The sequence below is a fragment of the Ranitomeya variabilis genome, chromosome 2 (genome assembly GCF_051348905.1).
Source record: "Ranitomeya variabilis isolate aRanVar5 chromosome 2, aRanVar5.hap1, whole genome shotgun sequence".
Lineage (NCBI taxonomy): Eukaryota > Metazoa > Chordata > Amphibia > Anura > Dendrobatidae > Ranitomeya > Ranitomeya variabilis.
In genome coordinates, this window is record NC_135233.1 from 774135557 (window position 1) to 774156413 (window position 20857).

The 20857-nt window shown below is 47.1% G+C and overlaps 1 protein-coding gene and 1 long non-coding RNA gene across 2 annotated transcripts in view; one reads left to right on the top strand and one right to left on the bottom strand.

The window, feature by feature from the left end:
- Window positions 1-918: 918 nt before the first annotated feature.
- The window catches only part of LOC143807810 (uncharacterized), a 224864-nt gene continuing 204925 nt past the window's right edge, over window positions 919-20857 (bottom strand). The window contains exon 2 of the long non-coding RNA XR_013221808.1: window positions 919-991. This is a non-coding gene — a long non-coding RNA (uncharacterized LOC143807810). The remainder of the gene's footprint in view (window positions 992-20857) is intronic.
- The window catches only part of LOC143807809 (uncharacterized), a 380213-nt gene continuing 376988 nt past the window's right edge, over window positions 17633-20857 (top strand). Inside the window, exon 1 of the mRNA XM_077289747.1 lies at window positions 17633-19327. Coding sequence (XP_077145862.1) covers window positions 17866-19266 — 1401 coding nt within the window. The 5' untranslated portion in view covers window positions 17633-17865 and the 3' untranslated portion in view covers window positions 19267-19327. The remainder of the gene's footprint in view (window positions 19328-20857) is intronic.

Consider the following 20857-nt stretch of genomic DNA (forward strand, 5'->3'; position numbering starts at 1 on the left):
TTCAGCTTGTGTGCCAGTCTTGACTCCTGGGTGTGCCACCTCTCTCTCTCTCATTCAGTGGGCCATAGAAAGGCTATTTTTTTTTTGGTTTTTTTAATATTATTTGGTTTCTAAAGTCTCCCTGAAAAAAAAAAAAAAAACCTAAAAAAACAGTGGGAGAGTAATATTGCCCTTTCAGCTTGTGTGCCAGTCTTGACTCCTGGGTGTGCCACCTCTCTCATTCAGTGGGCCATAGAAAGCCTATTTATTTATTTTTTTTAAATATTATTTGGTTTCTAAAGTCTCCCTGAAAAAAAAAACATAAAAAAACAGTGGGAGAGTAATATTGCCCTTTCAGCTTGTGTGCCAGTCTTGACTCCTGGGTGTGCCACCTCTCTCCCTCTCATTCAGTGGGCCATAGAAAGCCTATTTATTTTTTTTTTAAATATTATTGGGTTTCTAAAGTCTCCCTTAAAAAACAAAAAATACATAAAAAAACAGTGGGAGAGTAATATTGCCCTTTCAGCTTGTGTGCCAGTCTTGACTCCTGGGTGTGCCACCTCTCTCATTCAGTGGGCCATAGAAAGCCTATTTATTTTTTTTTTAAAATATTATTTGGTTTCTAAAGTCTCCCTGAAAAAAAAAAACCTAAAAAAACAGTGGGAGAGTAATATTGCCCTTTCAGCTTGTGTGCCAGTCTTGACTCCTGGGTGTGCCACCTCTCTCCCTCTCATTCAGTGGGCCATAGAAAGCCTATTTATTTTTTTTTTTAAATATTATTGGGTTTCTAAAGTCTCCCTTAAAAAACAAAAAATACATAAAAAAACAGTGGGAGAGTAATATTGCCCTTTCAGCTTGTGTGCCAGTCTTGACTCCTGGGTGTGCCACCTCTCTCTCTCATTCAGTGGGCCATAGAAAGCCTATTTATTTTTTTAAAAAAATATTATTTGGTTTCTAAAGTCTCCCTGAAAAAAAAAAAAACATAAAAAAACAGTGGGAGAGTAATATTGCCCTTTCAGCTTGTGTGCCAGTCTTGACTCCTGGGTGTGCCACCTCTCTCCCTCTCATTCAGTGGGCCATAGAAAGCCTATTTTTTTTTTTTTTAAATATTATTGGGTTTCTAAAGTCTCCCTTAAAAAACAAAAAATACATAAAAAAACAGTGGGAGAGTAATATTGCCCTTTCAGCTTGTGTGCCAGTCTTGACTCCTGGGTGTGCCACCTCTCTCATTCAGTGGGCCATAGAAAGCCTATTTATTTTTTTTTTTAAATATTATTTGGTTTCTAAAGTCTCCCTGAAAAAAAAAAAAACATAAAAAAACAGTGGGAGAGTAATATTGCCCTTTCAGCTTGTGTGCCAGTCTTGACTCCTGGGTGTGCCACCTCTCTCTCTCTAATTGTGGGCCATAGAAAGCCTTTTTTTTTTTTTTTTTTTTTATATTATTTGGTTTCTAAAGTCTCCCTGAAAAAAAAAAAAACATAAATTAGGTGGGAGATTAATATTGACATTAGTGCTTGAGTGACAGTCCTGCGTGTGTGTCATCTCTGTGATTTTGTGCCACAGAAAACAGAGTGTGTAACATTGTGCCTGATTTTCCTTGTGGTCTCACCAACCTGTTAAGGGATATTGAAATCATACTGAAGTTATAGCTCACCGTGTAAGTTGTTTGACAGCAACAAATAAAGTTACTTTGGTTAAGATTTTAAAACAATGAGGAAGTCTGGTGCAAGAGGTCGTCGTGGGCGTTCATTGTCAGCTGGTAATGATGGTAGTGGTAGTGGAGCATCAGGTGGTCGTGGGGATAAAAATATTCCACCTAAGTCTGGAGCTGTGGAGCCAGTTTCGTCGTCAGGCTACACAAGGCCTCGAACGCTCTCTTTTCTGGGAGTAGGAAAACCGCTTTTAAAGGCGGAGCAGCAACAGCAAGTTTTGGCTTACATTGCAGACTCAGCCTCTAGCTCTTTTGCCTCCTCTTCCGAAACTGGTAAATGTAAAAGCAGCGCGTCGCTTGTGGATGTTCACGGTCAGGGACAAGTCGCTTCCTTGTCCTCCTCAGCAAAAACTACAACAAGAGAGAAGGATGCAGCAGGCGACACAACGGGTCACTCCATGGAGCTCTTTACACATACCGTCCCTGGCTTAGAAAGTGAAACATTTAACAGGCCATGCCCATTACAAGTATATTCTGACATGGAGTGCACTGATGCACAGCCACAGCCAGAGTACTATGCTGCTCCTTTGACTCAGACCACCACATTGCCCTCTCAGGGTACAGATCCACAATCAGACCCTGATGAGACTATGTTGCCCCGCCACGAACGCTATACCACCGACCGACACAGTGACACAGACGAAGTTGCACACGAGCTCGAAGAGGAGGTAATAGATGACCCAGTTATTGACCCCGATTGGCAGCCATTGGGGGAACAGGGTGCAGGCGGCAGTAGTTCAGAAGTGGAGGTGGAGGAGGGGCCGCAGCAGGCATCAACATCGCAACAGGTTCCATCTGCCGGGCCCGTATCTGGCCCAAAACGCGTGTCAAAGCCAAAACCTGTTGGAGCACAGCGTTGCCATCCGGTTAAAGCTCAGTCTGCAATCCCTGAAAAGGGATCCGAGTCTAGGAAGAGTGCAGTCTGGCATTTTTTTAAACAACATCCAACTGATCAGCGCAAAGTCATCTGTCAAAAATGTTCAACTAGCTTAAGCAGAGGTCAGAATCTGAAAAGTCTAAATACTAGTTGCATGCATAGACACTTAACCACCATGCATTTTCAAGCCTGGACTAACTACCAAACGTCCCTCAAGGTTGTAGCACCCTCGGCCAATGAAGCTAGTCAGCAACGCAACATCCCTTCCGTCACTGTAAGGCCACCATTTTCCGCACCACCGGCAGTATCTGTGCAGGTTTCTTTGCCAGCCAAAAGCAGTCAGGGTCAGGGAATCACCAGTTTTGTAGGAGGAAATATTGCATCTAGGGCACCGGCGGAAACAATACCGTCTCCAACCGTCTCTCAGTCTGCCATGTACACCGGCACACCCGAAAGTTCCACGATCTCCAGCTCTCCAGTCCAGCTCACCCTACATGAGACTCTGGTTAGAAAAAGGAAGTACTTATCCTCGCATCCGCGTACACAGGGTTTTAACGCCCACATAGCTAGACTAATCTCGTTAGAGATGATGCCCTACCGGTTAGTTGAAAGCGAAGCTTTCAAAGCCCTGATGGAGTACGCTGAACCACGATACGAGCTACCCAGTCGACACTTTTTTTCCAGAAAAGCCATCCCAGCCCTGCACCAGCATGTTAAACAGCGCATCGTCCATGCACTCAGGCAATCTGTGAGTACAAAGGTGCACCTGACTACAGATGCATGGACCAGTAGGCATGGCCAGGGACGTTATGTGTCCATCACGGCACACTGGGTGAATGTGGTGGATGCAGGGTCCACAGGCGACATCAATTTAGGGACAGTTGTGCCTAGCCCACGGTCTAGGAAACAGTTGGCTGTAGGCGTTCGCACCCCCTCCTCCTCCTCCTCCTCGTCCTCCTGCAGAAGCTACAGCTCTTCCACAGAACGCAGTCTGCCAACCACTCCATCGGCAGATGACACTGTTGCACACCAGTTGTCCCATTATGGGCCAGCTACTGCCAAGCGTCAGCAGGCTGTATTGGCTATGAAGTGCTTGGGCGACAACAGACACACCGCGGAAGTTCTGTCCGAGTTCTTGCAACAAGAAACACAGTCGTGGCTGGGCACAGTAGATCTTGAGGCAGGCAAGGTAGTGAGTGATAACGGAAGGAATTTCATGGCTGCCATCTCCCTTTCCCAACTGAAACACATTCCTTGCCTGGCTCACACCTTAAACCTGGTGGTGCAGTGCTTATTGAAAACTTATCCTGGGTTCTCCGACCTGCTCCTCAAAGTGTGGGCACTTTGCTCACATATCCGACGTTCGCCTGTACACGCCAGCCGTATGCAGACCTATCAGCGGTCTTTGAACCTTCCCCAGCATCGCCTAATCATAGACGTTGCAACAAGGTGGAACTCAACACTGCACATGCTTCAGAGACTGTGCGAACAGAGGCGTGCTGTTATTTATTTGTGGGAGGATACACGGGCAGGCAGTAGGATGGCAGACATGGAGTTGTCAGGTGTGCAGTGGTCTAAGATACAAGACATGTGTCAAGTCCTTCAGTGTTTTGAGGAATGCACACGGCTGGTTAGTGCAGACAACGCCGTAATAAGCATGAGCATCCCCCTAATGCGTCTGCTGATGCAAAGTTTGACGCACATAAAGGAGCAGGCGTCTGCACCAGAGGAAGAGGAAAGCCTTGATGACAGTCAGCCATTGTCTGGTCAGGGCAGTGTACAGGACGAGGTAGCGGGCGAAGAGGAGGTGGAGGACGAGGAGGATGATGGGGATGAGTATATTTTTAATGCCGAACCTTTCCCGGGGGCACAGGAAATTGGTTGCGTGTCACGGCCGGGTTCTGGTTTTTTGAGGGACACAAGTGACGTAGATTTGCCTGCAACTGCCCCTCAACCAATCACAACCGGAGATTTGACAACTGGAACTTTGGCCCACATGGCGGATTATGCCTTACATATCCTAAAAAGGGACACACGCATTACGAAAATGATGAACGATGACGATTACTGGTTGGCCTGCCTCCTTGATCCACGCTATAAAGGCAAATTGCAAAATATTATGCCACATGAGAACTTGGAACTAATATTAGCAACCAAACAATCAACTCTTGTTGACCGTTTGCTTCAGGCATTCCCAGCACACAGCGCACGTGATCGTTCTCACACGAGCTCCAGGGGGCAGCAGACTAGGAGTGTTAGGGGTGCACACATCAGAAGTGGCGTTGGACAGAGGGGTTTTCTGACCAGGTTGTGGAGTGATTTTGCTATAACCGCAGACAGGACAGGTACTGCTGCATCAATTGAAAGTGACAGGAGACAACATTTGTCCAGTATGGTTACTAACTATTTTTCATCCCTTATCGATGTTCTCCCTCAACCGTCATTCCCATTTGATTACTGGGCCTCCAAATTAGACACCTGGCCAGAATTGGCAGAATATGCATTGCAGGAGCTTGCTTGCCCGGCAGCAAGTGTCCTATCAGAAAGAGTATTCAGTGCTGCAGGTTCAATATTAACCGAAAAAAGGACTCGTCTGGCTACCCAAAATGTTGACGATCTAACATTCATTAAAATGAACCACAACTGGATTTCGAAATCTTTTGCCCCACCTTGCCCGGCCGACACCTAGCTTTCCTATGAAAAGCTCTTGCCTGTGAATTACTTTTCTAATGTCTAATTTGCTGCAGCTGATTGTACAGCATACGACATGTTTACACCTCCCTAAATGGCAAAACTCCCCACACGGGGCCGTGGTATCGCGACTTGGCGCAAGCACCCGTGAGACTGCTGTTTGTCTGAAGAGGTGGGTGTGCTCGCTTTTGGTTGACGGCATTGCTACTGGGTCCCTCATAGTACAATGTAGTGTCTCTGGCGGTGGTGGTGCGCACCCAACGTCAGACACACCGTTGTAACATGAGGGGCCCTGGGGCGGTCCCGCCGGCCTCAAGAGAGTTCCCCCCTACCCCAGCTCAAAATGTGCTCTACCACGTCCAAAATTATGTCGCACAGCTCCACCAATCTTTAGTCTATTCGCTGACATCATTCAATGTCTGGCACTGACAATACAAATTTGTAGACATCTATGATGCAACTTAAAGTAGTCTGTGTCTGTGTCCTATATTGGCACCATTAAATAGTTACTGCCAAATTACTATGTCAGAAACTCAGTAGATGAGCCCACCCCTGTACCTAAGTATGCCACCTTTTTTTTGTTGTGGTTGTTTTGCGAGACATTAACATCTATTTATATTTTGGGAGTACTGGGACAGACACTCCTTGCACTACTCCTCCACTCACCACCAAGCTGCCTGTGTATCCATGTAACCGCTGTAAAGCTGCCATGAGCCTATTGTTTGTTATGTTAGGCCTTTGATAGCCTGTCTGCGGTCCCTACTTTAAATACTCCTCCACTCACCACCAAGCTGCCTGCCCGTGTATCCATGTAACCGCTGTAAAACTGCCATAAGCCTATTGTTTGTTATTTTAGGCCTTTGATAGCCTGTCTGCGGTCCCTACTTTAAATACTCCTCCACTGACCAGACCACTGCTGCCCGTGTACCCCTGGAACCAATTATAAAGTGCCTACAGCCAGCCCATTTTCTTATGTTAGGCCTTTGAAGCCTGTCTGCGGTCCCTACTTTAAATACTCCTCCACTGACCACCAAGCTGCCTGCCCGTGTATCCATGTAACCGCTGTAAAACTGCCATGAGCCTATTGTTTGTTATGTTAGGCCTTTGATAGCCTGTCTGCGGTCCCTACTTTAAATACTCCTCCACTCACCACCACCAAGCTGCCTGCCCGTGTATCCATGTAACCGCTGTAAAACTGCCATGAGCCTATTGTTTGTTATGTTAGGCCTTTGATAGCCTGTCTGCGGTCCCTACTTTAAATACTCCTCCACTGACCACCAAGCTGCCTGCCCGTGTATCCATGTAACCGCTGTAAAACTGCCATAAGCCTATTGTTTGTTATTTTAGGCCTTTGATAGCCTGTCTGCGGTCCCTACTTTAAATACTCCTCCACTGACCACCAAGCTGCCTGCCCGTGTATCCATGTAACCGCTGTAAAACTGCCATAAGCCTATTGTTTGTTATTTTAGGCCTTTGATAGCCTGTCTGCGGTCCCTACTTTAAATGCTCCTCCACTCACCACCACCAAGCTGCCTGCCCGTGTATCCATGTAACCGCTGTAAAACTGCCATGAGCCTATTGTTTGTTATTTTAGGCCTTTGAAGCCTGTCTGCGGTCCCTCCTTCCACTAGTCCTCCACTGACCAGACCACTGCTGCCCGTGTACCCCTGGAACCAATTATTAAGTGCCTACAGCCAGCCCATTTTCTTATGTTAGGCCTTTGAAGCCTGTCTGCGGTCCCTACTTTAAATACTCCTCCACTGACCACCAAGCTGCCTGCCCGTGTATCCATGTAACCGCTGTAAAACTGCCATGAGCCTATTGTTTGTTATGTTAGGCCTTTGATAGCCTGTCTGCGGTCCCTACTTTAAATACTCCTCCACTCACCACCACCAAGCTGCCTGCCCGTCTATCCATGTAACCGCTGTAAAACTGCCATGAGCCTATTGTTTGTTATGTTAGGCCTTTGATAGCCTGTCTGCGGTCCCTACTTTAAATACTCCTCCACTGACCACCAAGCTGCCTGCCCGTGTATCCATGTAACCGCTGTAAAACTGCCATAAGCCTATTGTTTGTTATTTTAGGCCTTTGAAGCCTGTCTGCGGTCCCTACTTTAAATACTCCTCCACTGACCACCAAGCTGCCTGCCCGTGTATCCATGTAACCGCTGTAAAACTGCCATGAGCCTATTGTTTGTTATGTTAGGCCTTTGATAGCCTGTCTGCGGTCCCTACTTTAAATACTCCTCCACTCACCACCAAGCTGCCTGCCCGTCTATCCATGTAACCGCTGTAAAACTGCAATGAGCCTATTGTTTGTTATTTTAGGCCTTTGATAGCCTGTCTGCGGCCCCTACTTGCAATACTCCTCCACTGACCACAATGCTGCCTGGAGTGCCTGCCTGTGTATCCATGTAACCGATGTAAAACTGCCATGACTGCCTACTGTTTGTTATTTTAGGCCTTTGATAGCCTGTCTGCAGCCCCTACTTGCAATACTCCTCCACTGACCACACCAATGCTGCCCGTGTACCCCTGGAACCTATTTAAAAGTTCATAGAGCCTAGTTATATATTTTATTTACTATTAATAAGGCCATGATGGACTACGCTGTACCACGCTACAAGCTAACCAGTCGACACTTCTTTTGCGAGAAAAGCCATCCCAACCCTCCACCAGCATGTAGAAGACCGCATTGTCCATGCACTCTGGCAATCTGTGAGTACAAAGGTGCACCTGACAACAGACGCATGGACCTGTAGGCATGGCCACGGAAGATTACGTGTCCATTACGGCGCAATGGGTTAATGTGGTGGATGCATGGTCCACAGGGGACAGCCTACTAAGTCTGTCTGCAGTCCCTAATTCAAATTGTCCTCCACTGTCTAAATCGGAGCTTCCACCTTCTGGCTTTCGGCATATAGTTTCAGAAATTAAACTGCATTTGGCCTTCAACTTTGGTTAGGGCCTACTAACGGCTTCTGCCCCTCCCTGGTGTTGCCCTCAACTAAATAAAGCTGAGCTTCAACCTTCTGCTCCAAATTACCATTTTGAAAAATGCAATAGGCTTTTCCGGCCTACTAAAGGTGTCTGTCTGTGTGCCCCTGCCTGGTGTTGCCCTCAACTAAATAAAGCTGAGCTTCAACCTTCTGCTCCAAATTACCATTTTGAAAAATGCAATAGGCTTTTCCGGCCTACTAAAGGTGTCTGTCTGTGTGCCCCTGCCTGGTGTTGTCCTCAACTAAATAAAGCTGAGCTTCAACCTTCCGGCTCTCATTAAGTGGTTTTAAAAAAAAAAATGGTGGTTAGGGCCTACTAACGGCTTCTGCCCCTCCCTGGTGTTGTCCTCAACTAAATAAAGCTGAGCTTCAACCTTCCGGCTCTCATTAAGTGGTTTTAAAAAAAAAAAATGGTGGTTAGGGCCTACTAACGGCTTCTGCCCCTCCCTGGTGTTGCCCTCAACTAAATAAAGCTGAGCTTCAACCTTCTGCTCCAAATTACCATTTTGAAAAATGCAATAGGCTTTTCCGGCCTACTAAAGGTGTCTGTCTGTGTGCCCCTGCCTGGTGTTGCCCTCAACTAAATAAAGCTGAGCTTCAACCTTCTGCTCCAAATTACCATTTTGAAAAATGCAATAGGCTTTTCCGGCCTACTAAAGGTGTCTGTCTGTGTGCCCCTGCCTGGTGTTGCCCTCAACTAAATAAAGCTGAGCTTCAACCTTCTGCTCCAAATTACCATTTTGAAAAATGCAATAGGCTTTTCCGGCCTACTAAAGGTGTCTGTCTGTGTGCCCCTGCCTGGTGTTGTCCTCAACTAAATAAAGCTGAGCTTCAACCTTCCGGCTCTCATTAAGTGGTTTAAAAAAAAAAAATGGTGGTTAGGGCCTACTAACGGCTTCTGCCCCTCCCTGGTGTTGCCCTCAACTAAATAAAGCTGAGCTTCAACCTTCTGCTCCAAATTACCATTTTAAAAAATGCAATAGGCTTTTCCGGCCTACTAAAGGTGTCTGCCCCTCCCTGGTGTTGTCCTCAACTGAACAAAGCTGAGCTTCCACATTCTGGCTTTCGCCCTATACTATCAGATATTAAACTGCATTTGGCCTACTAGTGTGGTTAGGCCCTTGAAACAGTGTCTGCTGCTCTTGGGTTTGCTACTCCACTGAACAAAGCAATGCCGCCTGTTTAGTCCTGTTACCAATTTTGAACTGCATGTAGTCTACTTTATTCTTTGGCCCTATATCTGTTTCCTCCTCATCCTGCCCATTGCCCAGCCACTGCTAAATGAGTCTGCTGGTACATTGACCTAGACCACTACATTCCCCTTGTACTCTACACAGCCAGAATCTGTCCCTGCTGAAAGTAAGGTTCCCTTTCCCGCATGTTATACCACCTTACACAGGGACAAAGAGGAAGGTGCAGATGAAAGTGCAGGTTCCTTCATCAGGTGGGGGGGCATACTCGTTGGCGACGTCACTGGCACAGGGCCCCTCAGAGTACGCAAAAGTGTCGCTGCTGGTGGGAGGCGCCCCCGCCATGCAAACACACCGCCGTACTTTGAGGGGCCCTGTGCCAGTGGCAATGCGAACGAGTGGGCCCCCCCCTGCTTGCTCAGGATCACAGCACTTGCAACTTTTAAATACTTACCTTTCCCTGCAACACCGCCGTGACGTAGTCCGCATTTCCTGGGCCCACGAAAAACTTGAGCCAGCCCTACTCCCCCCACAACTTTCCCCCAATTCCCTATGCCCAACTATTATTATACAGTTAATTAAGATTGGCAAGCTTCAGAAACAAGAATGGATGTTTTTGGCATTAAAATGGGCACTGTAGGTGTTTTCCTGGCCTCCACTCACTGCCGACTATGCTTCCCCATTGACTTGCATTGGGTTTCGTGTTTCGGTCGATCCCCGACTTTTAGCGATAATCGGCCGACTGCACTCGACTCGACTCTGGACAAAATCGGGTTTCCCAAAACCCTACTCGATCTTAAAAAAATGAAAGTCGCTCAACCCTAATGGTGACGCTTCCCACAGGTGAAGTGGGGTCCCCAGGTCCAGGTGTCAATGTTGCTAGGGACAGGTAGAGGTGCAGAGTAGGTGATGCCGGAAAGAAATGGAAGGACATAGCAGGTTGCAGTTTTCACAGCTTTACTTACAGTTCGGGCCCCCAGCTGGGGTGCTGTGTCCTCCTGGTAATAAGTCCAGAAAACTCTCCGGCAAGTTGGGCACCTGTCCAGAACTCCACATATATGTATACCTCTCTTGGCCTTCTTTCTGCACTGGCTATCACCTCTCCTGTCTCGGCACTTGCCACCCAGTGTCCCAAGCCAGTGAACACGGGTCTTGTTGGGCGACATACTCTCTGTCCCTAGGACCTTATATGTTCACCTTTTCGGCGAGTAGGTGCAAATTGCACCTGCAATCACAATACAAGACATCACAGACTTGCAGTCAAATATTCCCATAAAATTGTATAACTTTATTAAATACTCAAAATAGCATGAATAAAACACAGAAAAGATGAATGGACAACAGAGGGTAACAGGTTAAGCACCATATGGCGGTACAAATGCTAAAGGACTCAAGACCACATCACTGTAACAATATACATGGTAGAATATATTAAAGTGTACTAGAGGCCTATGGCCACATACATACAGAAATCAATATCCCCCAAATAATCCATCATAATGACTATACACAAATGTAACCAGGCCATCAAGGTGTTAATACCTGATAGTGTCACAGCGGGGAGTCAGGAGTCCACAGCAGCCTCCAGATTCTTACCTGGAGCCTGGATTGTTCCCACTAATTCAGGGTCCAGATCCCCTACTGTGGCCTGGTCCCTGCACTGATGCTGGTCAGCCTGGAAACGGATCCCACGGGTGGCCTCTGCACTTACCGTGTTCCTGGAACCTCTTCTACTGGGAGATTTTTCTCCTTCATTTCAATTGTCACTTTTTCTCTCAGTCTGTCAGGAGCTGCAGACCCCCACGACTGCTCAGCTTCACTTCTCTCACAAACTTCGCCTAAGCTCATGTTCCCAACAATCTCCTCTTCCTTTCCCCTCTGTCTCAGACTTCATTCTACTTTTGGTCTCTCAGAACCAACTGCTCTCACACTCTTCACTGCCTGATTAGCTCCTCCCCTTTTTCCTACCTTTTCCACCCACTCCCCAACATCCTTTCATATCTAGACTGGGATGAGGCCATCCTCCCTAAGGGTTCACCCAGATGCCCCGTCTAAACTGGTGTCTGTTGGGTGCAAGAGCTAGAGTTCTGTACAAAGTTCCCTTCTTACCAAAGAGTTGAGATAACACATCTCTGGCTGAGATGCAGTACCCCTGTGGCGTCTGGACCTTCAGGGGTGCCACATTCACCTGTGGGAAGCCATACATCCCAGCTGCCATAACATCACCCCAGCGGACCCCTTTAAGCAGCGTCAATCACCCCTGACCTAGTACCACAGGTGGTGTCATAAACTTGTATTATTTCACAAACCCCTTTAAGGTCCATCTCTTTTACTTGGGGCCCAGGGTCCCAGACTTTGTCGCCGCTGCCGTGACACATGCCTTTAAGTACCGGACCCGGTACCGAGTACCCCATAGCCCTAGCGGGCGTTCCACATTAAAAGCTTGTAGTCTGTGGCATAGAATCCATTGCTCTTTGCCATATAAGCCTTGTATTCTGAGGAAAAATATCATATTGCTTTATTCAATGTAAACCTTGTTTTCTGTGGCAAAAATCCTAATGCTCTGTTGCATAAAAACCTTGTTCTCTTGAAAAAAAAATTCTATTGCTCTGTTCCATAAAAACATTATTCTCTGTGCCAAAAATCCTATTGGTATGTGCCATAAAAAGATTGTACTTTGAAGCAAAACATCCTATTGTTCTGTGCCATATAAACCTTGTACCCTATTGCAAAAAATCCTATTGCTCTGTTGCATAAAAAGCTTGTAGTCTGTGGCATAAAATCCTGTTTCTCTGTGCCATATAAACCTTGTACTTTGAGGAAAAAAACATATTGCTCTAGGCCATGCAAACCTTGTAAACTGTGGCAGCGAATCCTATTGCTCTGTTGCTTAAAAACCTTGTTCTCCGGCAAAAAAAAACATCCTATTGCTTTGTTCTGTAAAAACATTGTTAAATGGCAAAATATCCTATTGTTCAGTGCCATATAAATCTTGCTCTCTGTGGCTTAAAATCAGGTTGCTCTGTGCCATATAAGCCTTGCTCTCTGTGGCATAAAATCAGGTTGCTCTGTGCCATATAAAGCTTGTTCTCTTTGGCAAAAAAATGTGATTGCTCTATGGCATAAAAAGCTTGTTCTCTGGCCAAAAATCCTATTTCTCTATGCCATATTAATTTTGTTCTCTGTGGCATAAAATCCTATTGCTCTGTTGTATAAAAACTGGTTCACTGTGGCAAAAAATCCTATTGCTCTGTTACATGAAAACCTTGTTCTTTGTGGCAAAACAATCCTATTGTTCTATGCCCTATAGCGCTTATACTCTGAAGCAAAAAGTCATATTTCTCTGTGCCATATAAACCTTGTACTCTGAAGCAAAAAGATCCTATTGCTCTAGCATTAAAACCTTGTTCTCTGGCAAACAAAAATATTGCTCTGTTTCATAAGAAGCTTGTTCTCTGTTGCCAAAAATCCTATTGCTCTGTTGAATAAAAAGCTTGTTCTCTGTAACAAAGAATATTGCTTTGTTGCGTAAAAAGCTTGTTCTCTGTTGCAAAAAATCCTATTGCTCTTTTGTGTAAATTAGCTTGTACTCTTTCAGAAAAAACTTGTACTCTGTGCCATAAAAATCTGTCGCACTTTGGCATAATAGCCTTGAGTAGAGTTCCCAAATCCAGCCTCTTGCCTACAAGACATTTTTTTAAAGGGGGAAAATCATGAGGAGAGCAGCAAATAGGAGATGCGAACGTGGTTGTGGTGCTGCTGGTGGTGATTAGAGATGAGCGAATTTGTTCAAGTTCCCTCTTATTCGGCAAGCTATAGCGCTTGCTGAATAAGCTGCAGAGGGAACCCGGCTTCCTGGATCCCACCACGCAGTCTCCTGCAGAAAGCTTTCAGTTGGCACCTGAGTATTTCAGTCATAATTTTTCCACCTCACCCCCTTCCAAATAATCAAAGCATTCTGAGCCCCAAGTCATGCAGAAGTCGCTTCTGCTGTTTGATGAGCATGCTGGCTGTTGTTCCGTGGCCCCTCCACCTGGCCTTGCCCCAGAAATGGAAGACACTGAGTGCACTGATGCCCAATCACTCATTCTGTTGGAGGATGAGTACATGAGAGTGCCAGTGCACATGATCAGCCTACCACCGTAGTGCATCCCTGTGGTAATGGAAACACAGGTGCCAACTGTGGAGGCTTTCATCTGTGTGCCAACGGTCAAGTAGTTGGGTGGAAGATGATCCAGCGGATGATCAGGGCCTCGGCCTCACATGGATCGAAGGGCCTCACAGTGATGTGTGCAGTTTGGAGAAAAAGGAGGTGGTCACACTTCTTGATCAGCACAGCAAAAGAGGGAGCAAGGTGTAAAACCACAGCAGCTTGCCCATAGTCATTATGTCGTCTGCTACTGACCCCAAGGGAATGAGCCCCCAAAATTCAGCTCAAAGGGGCTTTCACTCATGGAACTTCTTCACCCAATGTAGTGAAGACAAGCAGCAGGTAGTTTTCACGCTGCATCATCAAAACCTCAAGCGAGGCATAAATATTCTAAGGGCTCATTCTCACTTGCGATGAAATTGGACGAATGCAATCAAATTAAAAATCAGATTGCATTCAGACCAATGTTATTCTATCATTGTGTGTTCATCTGAATTTTTTTTCCAGCTCGGATCAGATCACGATCGGACTGGAAAAAAAACCAGCATGCTGCGATTGTAATCGAAAATCGGATCGCATACTGAAATAGAAGTCAATAGGTGCGAGAAAATAATCGCACAGCACTTGGACCATGCGAGTGCTGTCCGATTTTTACATAGGGATTGCATTTGAAAAGCCAGCAATTCATGTGCTGCATACAGTTATATCACAGAATGACAGGTTACAATAGATATAATAGATATATACACATAGGATAGATAGATAGATAGATATATAGATGTCAGTGGCACAAACACATACTGTATAAGTATATATATTACATACTGTAGATAAATAGAAGAAAAGCCGGTTTCAGAAAGTTGATAGCTGTCGCAGTCCCCCAGTGCCAGTTGCCAATTCGTCATTACTTCTCTAAGTAAGATGTGCCTGCCCTACCCCAGCATGTCGCAGACAACATACCCATTCCCTGAAAAAAATCTATTTCTGCTAGGGTGCATTTCACCACAGATAACAGGATGGGCAAATATGGGCAGGGGCGTTATATCTCACTGACTGGGCACTAGGTGACTCTGGTGGCTGTAAGGGCAGGCAGCCAAGGGGCTGCTCCACAAGTCTTTGAATCCCCAAAGTTTGCGGGGCAAACCTCAGTATCTAACAGTTCCTCTACTGCTTCTGGCTCCTCCATGTTCTCTAGGACTTCCACCTGTGCCCTCAATCTCTCCCTTAATCACGAGTTCCAACAGTACAGATAGAATCCTCCCCACCTCCGTACTGTGCAGCCATGGTGTCACGTAGTTACCGCGACAGAGAGGAGACAGAAGACCACAATTTCCTATTGCGCCTACTCCTGCATTGAAAGGAGCACTTCACCTTCTTTTTACATGGTGTAAATTTATTTTGGCAGTACAGGGGTTACTCGGCCATGTTGGGAGCTAAGGCTCTTAGCTGAACACTGTTTAACCACTCCTATCCCCTATATAATCTGGGTCCTGACTGACACACATCGTCAGAGTTAGCTTATGCTGCATGGCTAGGAGGATAGTAGTTGGTGGTTATATGAGAATGTGTTTATTGGGTTTATCTGTGACTGTTGATGGTTTAGTAAGAGGGATAATTCCCTTTCCTTCTCCTGCTTTGGTTTTACCCCATACTCCACTTCCTGATGCATCCCTATGTTATACAGTATGTGAGTGAATATTTGTATGCCTGGTATTTTTCGTTTCACTTGTTCTTGTTACCTTGTTCATCCAGCTGGTGTACTACAGTGCACAACTACTCCCCTTTTCCCTAGGTGGGGGAAGAGTACAGACAGAGGGCAGATTCAGGAGATAAGGCAAGGTACATAGCGCCAGTGAAGTAACAGAGAAAGAGGGAGAACTAGGGCGCCCCCTAGTGTTAGGGATAGGCAAGGAGCCCCTGATTCCAGGTTACCCGACAACAGAGTCGTGACATTAGCTCTGACCTAAACCATTTTTTGATCCATTATGGATCCTATTAATGCTCTGACAGGGCAACTGCAGCAGCTCAACCTGGAGGTGGCAGATTTATATAGTGTCTTTTTTCAGCACCCCAACATATCAGGTGTGGGAATCATGACTCCCATGCAACCCTTAATGGAGCTCAAAGTTTTCTGGGGGCATGACAAGTTAGTTATTTTCAGGGAAGTTTGTAAGTTGTACTTTAGTTTAGGTCCCGGTTCCTCAGGAACAGAGGAGTGACTTGTGGGGATAATAATCTCGCTCCTTCAGGGGACCTGCAAGCATGGGCATTTTCTGTCCCGTCTGATTCCCAGTTGCTGCAGATGGTGGAGGAATTTTTTCTGGGGCTTGGTCTTATATACGATGACCCCAACCACATCTCCTTTGCTGAGTTTACACTGTGTCAGCTCAGCAGGGAGACCGCCTGGTGGAAGAGTATTGTTCTGAGTTTCAGAGGTAATCCACAGACAGTAGGTGGAATGACCCTCTGTCATTCCACTCCATAGCCAGTTCTGTGATGGACTATCAGTAAAGGTGAAGGATGCCTTAGCCCTGTAAGAGTCCAGTCTCCCTTGAAGCGGCCATGTCTCTGGCTATCAAGATTGATTGTCTTCGCCAGAGACATAGGGATGTAATGAGCTGGCCGGCTCTGACTGTTCTGTTATCATTGACATAGAAGAATCTGTGACAGACACTGCCCCCGTGTGGCCAGAAGTTATACCTACGCCGAATGTGATTACAGAGAAACAAACTGTATTGGCTAAGCTCCCCCCTGTTATGTCATGTGACCAGGAAGGAGGGAGAGAGGAAGAAGAGCCCGGGAAATCAGTCTGTGCAGAGAGAAGTCTGTGTATGCTGGTGCCCTCCTGTGAATGCGATATAACAGATTGTCTGGATGATCCCTCTCCCTTGAAAGCTGACTTCCAGATCCTGAACCCACGAACTGTAAGCGGGTCCTCTGTTGAGAGGCCGAATATTCACTCAGCGGTGACATCTCCACAGATCCTGAACCCACGAACTGTAAGCGGGTCCTCTGTTGAGAGGCCGAATATTCCACCCCTACCTGCCGTACCCCAAGGACTACAGTCTGGACCTGAGAGACGGAGCTTTGTTTAATCCCTGCAGAGACAGACAGGCCTGCGACGTGGGAAGATAACCTCCTGGAGCAAAGAGACTGGTAACGTGTGGATAGGGACAGTGAGGGAAAGTTTGTTATTACACGTTAATTCTGTGAATAGGCATTTTTTGTATTGTCTACAATTGTGTTCCGCTGTGTTAAGAAAATGTTTAACAGTAAAGATATGTTTGTTAAAATGGAATCTGGGTGTGGAAGTTTTGCTGAGCCAGATCATGGATATACATGGGCGAACTTGCCCTCGGTCACTTCATCTGGCGTAGTCGGCAGGATCTGTGCCCAGCAGGATTCCCACCCAGGCCCAGTATATAGTCAGAAACCGCCGCCGGTGTCCATTGTAAACCAGGTCAGGAAATTTGGCGGGCGAAACTACCCCGTACCAGAGTGGGCGGAACAAGTGCAGATACTGGGAGAAATGTATAATATTGACCCTAAGACCTTGGCAGAAATGGCGGTACTGACACTAGAGGGGGAGGCATGGACGACAGTCAGACTGGAGACGGTCAGGGGGCAGCGTGTGTTGGAGGATTTGGTGCGGGTGCTGGAAAAGACCTATGGACCTACTACGTACCAGGGAACACTGCGGTACCTATTCTTCAGACGGACACAGCTTGAATGGGAAGACATTCCCCAATATGCAAATGCCCTTCAGGTACTCCTTGAACAAGTCTGTGCAAAAGGGGAACAACTGGCTACTATAGCTCCTCGTGACCTGGTACTGAGAGACCAATTCGTTATAGGGCTGAGAGACCAGTATCTTAACCGTACGCTACAGGACTTGATTCGGATGACGCCGACTCTCACCTTCGCTGAAGTCCAGCAGGAAGCCATAGAACGTTCTAGGGGACCCGTCATGGATGTGGGGACTCAGAGCGCTGCGTGCAGATCCATATTAAACAGTAAACAGCCCAACAGTGACACCAAAGAGCTGAAACAGATGGTAGCAGATTTACAGCAACAGGTGTCACAGTTAATACTAGAACGACAGAGAGACCAGCGGATACGACCTAGCCGTCCCGCGGGACCGTGTTGGTCATGTGGTGACCCCCGTCATAGGGCGAATCGTTGTCCTCAACGAACAAACCATCAATTACCACGACGAACCGAATATCAGCTACACCCACGAGCAGAGCCACCACGCCAGGTCTCACCACAATGGCCGCCGTTAAACTAGACACCCCTGCAGCTGAGGTTCGAGCAGCAGGGGGGGACAGAGAACGGGGTGTAGAAAAACAGAACCAGCGGCTGATAAGAAGAATCTGGGAGGAGATTGAGAGTCTGGGGAAAGCCCTTACTGCCGTTCTGGGGACCAGCGGCCTATCCCAAGATAACATGCGGAAGCCGCCAGAAAGAGTTAAAGGAGAGGTACGCAGCATGAAGGCGGTTTCGGTGGTGGCCCCAGAGTGTAACTCCGTATCCTGGGGTGAAGAACAACCGCAGATGACAGATGTCCCCTACCGAGGTCGACGATACAGGCTGAAGCGCCCTCCAGACAGACGCAGACGTGAGTGCTGGACGTGCAGAAAGATGGGACACATGTCCAGAAATTGCCCTACCCGAGAAGAGCGGTGGCAGAGATCCGCTCACCCCTCTGAGGGTCCTGCTAACTGGAAGGAACGACGCCCCTGGAGGGAATGGTACGGCTGGAAGAGAAGAGTTCCACCTAGGACAAGACAGCACCGCAACATGTTGCGCCCCTGCCGTTCTCAGCCTGACTCCTCTCCTGTGATACCTAGAGAGATGGATATCACTAATACTGTGGGAGACACCGACACCGGGGATGTAGAGGTAGAAGACATACCTACCCCTGCTCGCCTGACTGACACGTCTGATACCCTTACCTCCTCGACTGACTTACCGACTGGGGCGGAGAGTGGAGTGACTGATCGGGGAGAGAGACTAGCACCCGTTAGGCGGACAGCGAGGACCACCGCAGGAGTGCCCCCGGGACAGTCTTACAGAGACCAATATGTGTGGCCCTCTTCACAGCCGGGTCCTACAACCTCCACAGCCATCGCCGCCCTGGAGACAGTCGTTGACAGGGACTGCCAACCTTCAAGTGGGGGGGCGTGTAATGAGCTGGCCGGCTCTGACTGTTCTGTTATCATTGACATAGAAGAATCTGTGACAGACACTGCCCCCGTGTGGCCAGAAGTTATACCTACGCCGAATGTGATTACAGAGAAACAAACTGTATTGGCTAAGCTCCCCCCTGTTATGTCATGTGACCAGGAAGGAGGGAGAGAGGAAGAAGAGCCCGGGAAATCAGTCTGTGCAGAGAGAAGTCTGTGTATGCTGGTGCCCTCCTGTGAATGCGATATAACAGATTGTCTGGATGATCCCTCTCCCTTGAAAGCTGACTTCCAGATCCTGAACCCACGAACTGTAAGCGGGTCCTCTGTTGAGAGGCCGAATATTCACTCAGCGGTGACATCTCCACAGATCCTGAACCCAGGAACTGTAAGCGGGTCCTCTGTTGAGAGGCCGAATATTCCACCCCTACCTGCCGTACCCCAAGGACTACAGTCTGGACCTGAGAGACGGAGCTTTGTTTAATCCCTGCAGAGACAGACAGGCCTGCGACGTGGGAAGATAACCTCCTGGAGCAAAGAGACTGGTAACGTGTGGATAGGGACAGTGAGGGAAAGTTTGTTATTACACGTTAATTCTGTGAATAGGCATTTTTTGTATTGTCTACAATTGTGTTCCGCTGTGTTAAGAAAATGTTTAACAGTAAAGATATGTTTGTTAAAATGGAATCTGGGTGTGGAAGTTTTGCTGAGCCAGATCATGGATATACATGGGCGAACTTGCCCTCGGTCACTTCAGGGAGACGCCCTAATATGTGAGAGGACTGTGGCCAAGGGAGTTTGTGTCTGTGTCATCTGAGGAACCAATCCAGTTGGGTGCATCATCTCATCCTATAAAGCAGTCTGTTGTTTGGGGGAGAGTGCTTTTACTGCAGTAAAAAGGGCCATTTCGAGGGCACGTGTCCTTCCCTACCTGACAGTAAACAGCTGCCAGAAAACTTAAAAGCCGGGGCTGCAGGGAGGTCAGCAACCCAGGTGTACTCCACGGGTAGGGCACAAGGTTTTTTTCTGCCAGATGAAATTCATCTGGGTGAAATTAAGGTGGTTGTGTCTGCATTTTTGGCCAGTGTGGCGGGATTTAACTTGATCTACGCTAGGATCATCCAGGTCCAGGGCCTCAAATCACATACACTGTCTAGACCCATACCCATAATCAACATTGACTCTGACCCCTTGAGACAGGGGTATTTTACTTGAGCCCTCCAAGGGTTGCATCTTCAGATAGGGGCCATGCACTCTGAAGTGATTGACTTTCATGTGCTAGAGGGTCTCCCCTCTCCTGTGATTCGTGGACTTCCTTGGCTCACTCTGCACAATCCTGTGGTAGATTGGCAGACTCGAGAAGTGGTAAAGTGGAGTGAGTATTGTCAAGGATGCTACATGGGTACTTGGCTTGCTAGAGTGGACATCCAGTCTGTGCCTAAATACCTGTCTGAATTTGGGGATGTGTTCTCGGAGCAGAAGTGTCAAGAACTTCCTCCCCATCATCCTTAATATTACACCGTTAATCTTGATCCTGGGACCCAGCTGCCTTAGAGCAGACTGTATAATATCTCTAGTCTAGATAGGCAAGCCATGAAGGACTATATCATGGAAACTTTGTGAATTTCAGTTCTAGACATCCAAACCCGTGAACGTGAAGATGTCATCACAAATACATTAGCAGCAGCAGTGTAAGTGACATAATCTATTTCTGTGAGTCGTTTTACACATTTTTTAGACCAGCCCGTGCACCAGGAGAACAGAGTACAAGTGTGGTATATAGTGAATGACTGGAGAGGATGGCGCAGGAGTATCTTAAACTCAATTTAAATGCCATCGGGGAGGGTTGGATTCTTTTGCATTTTGGTCTTCAAAAATAGAAGAGTGGTATGAGCTCACCTGTCACGCCTTGGAGGTTTTGTCATGCTCGGTAGCCAGCGTTCTATCAGAACGTGTCTTCAGCGCTGCTGGTGGTTTCCAGACAGATAAGCACATCCGGCTGTCTCCTGAAAGTGTAGACCATCTAGCTTTCATCAAAATGAACAAGTCATGGATCTTCAATTACTTTTCACAGA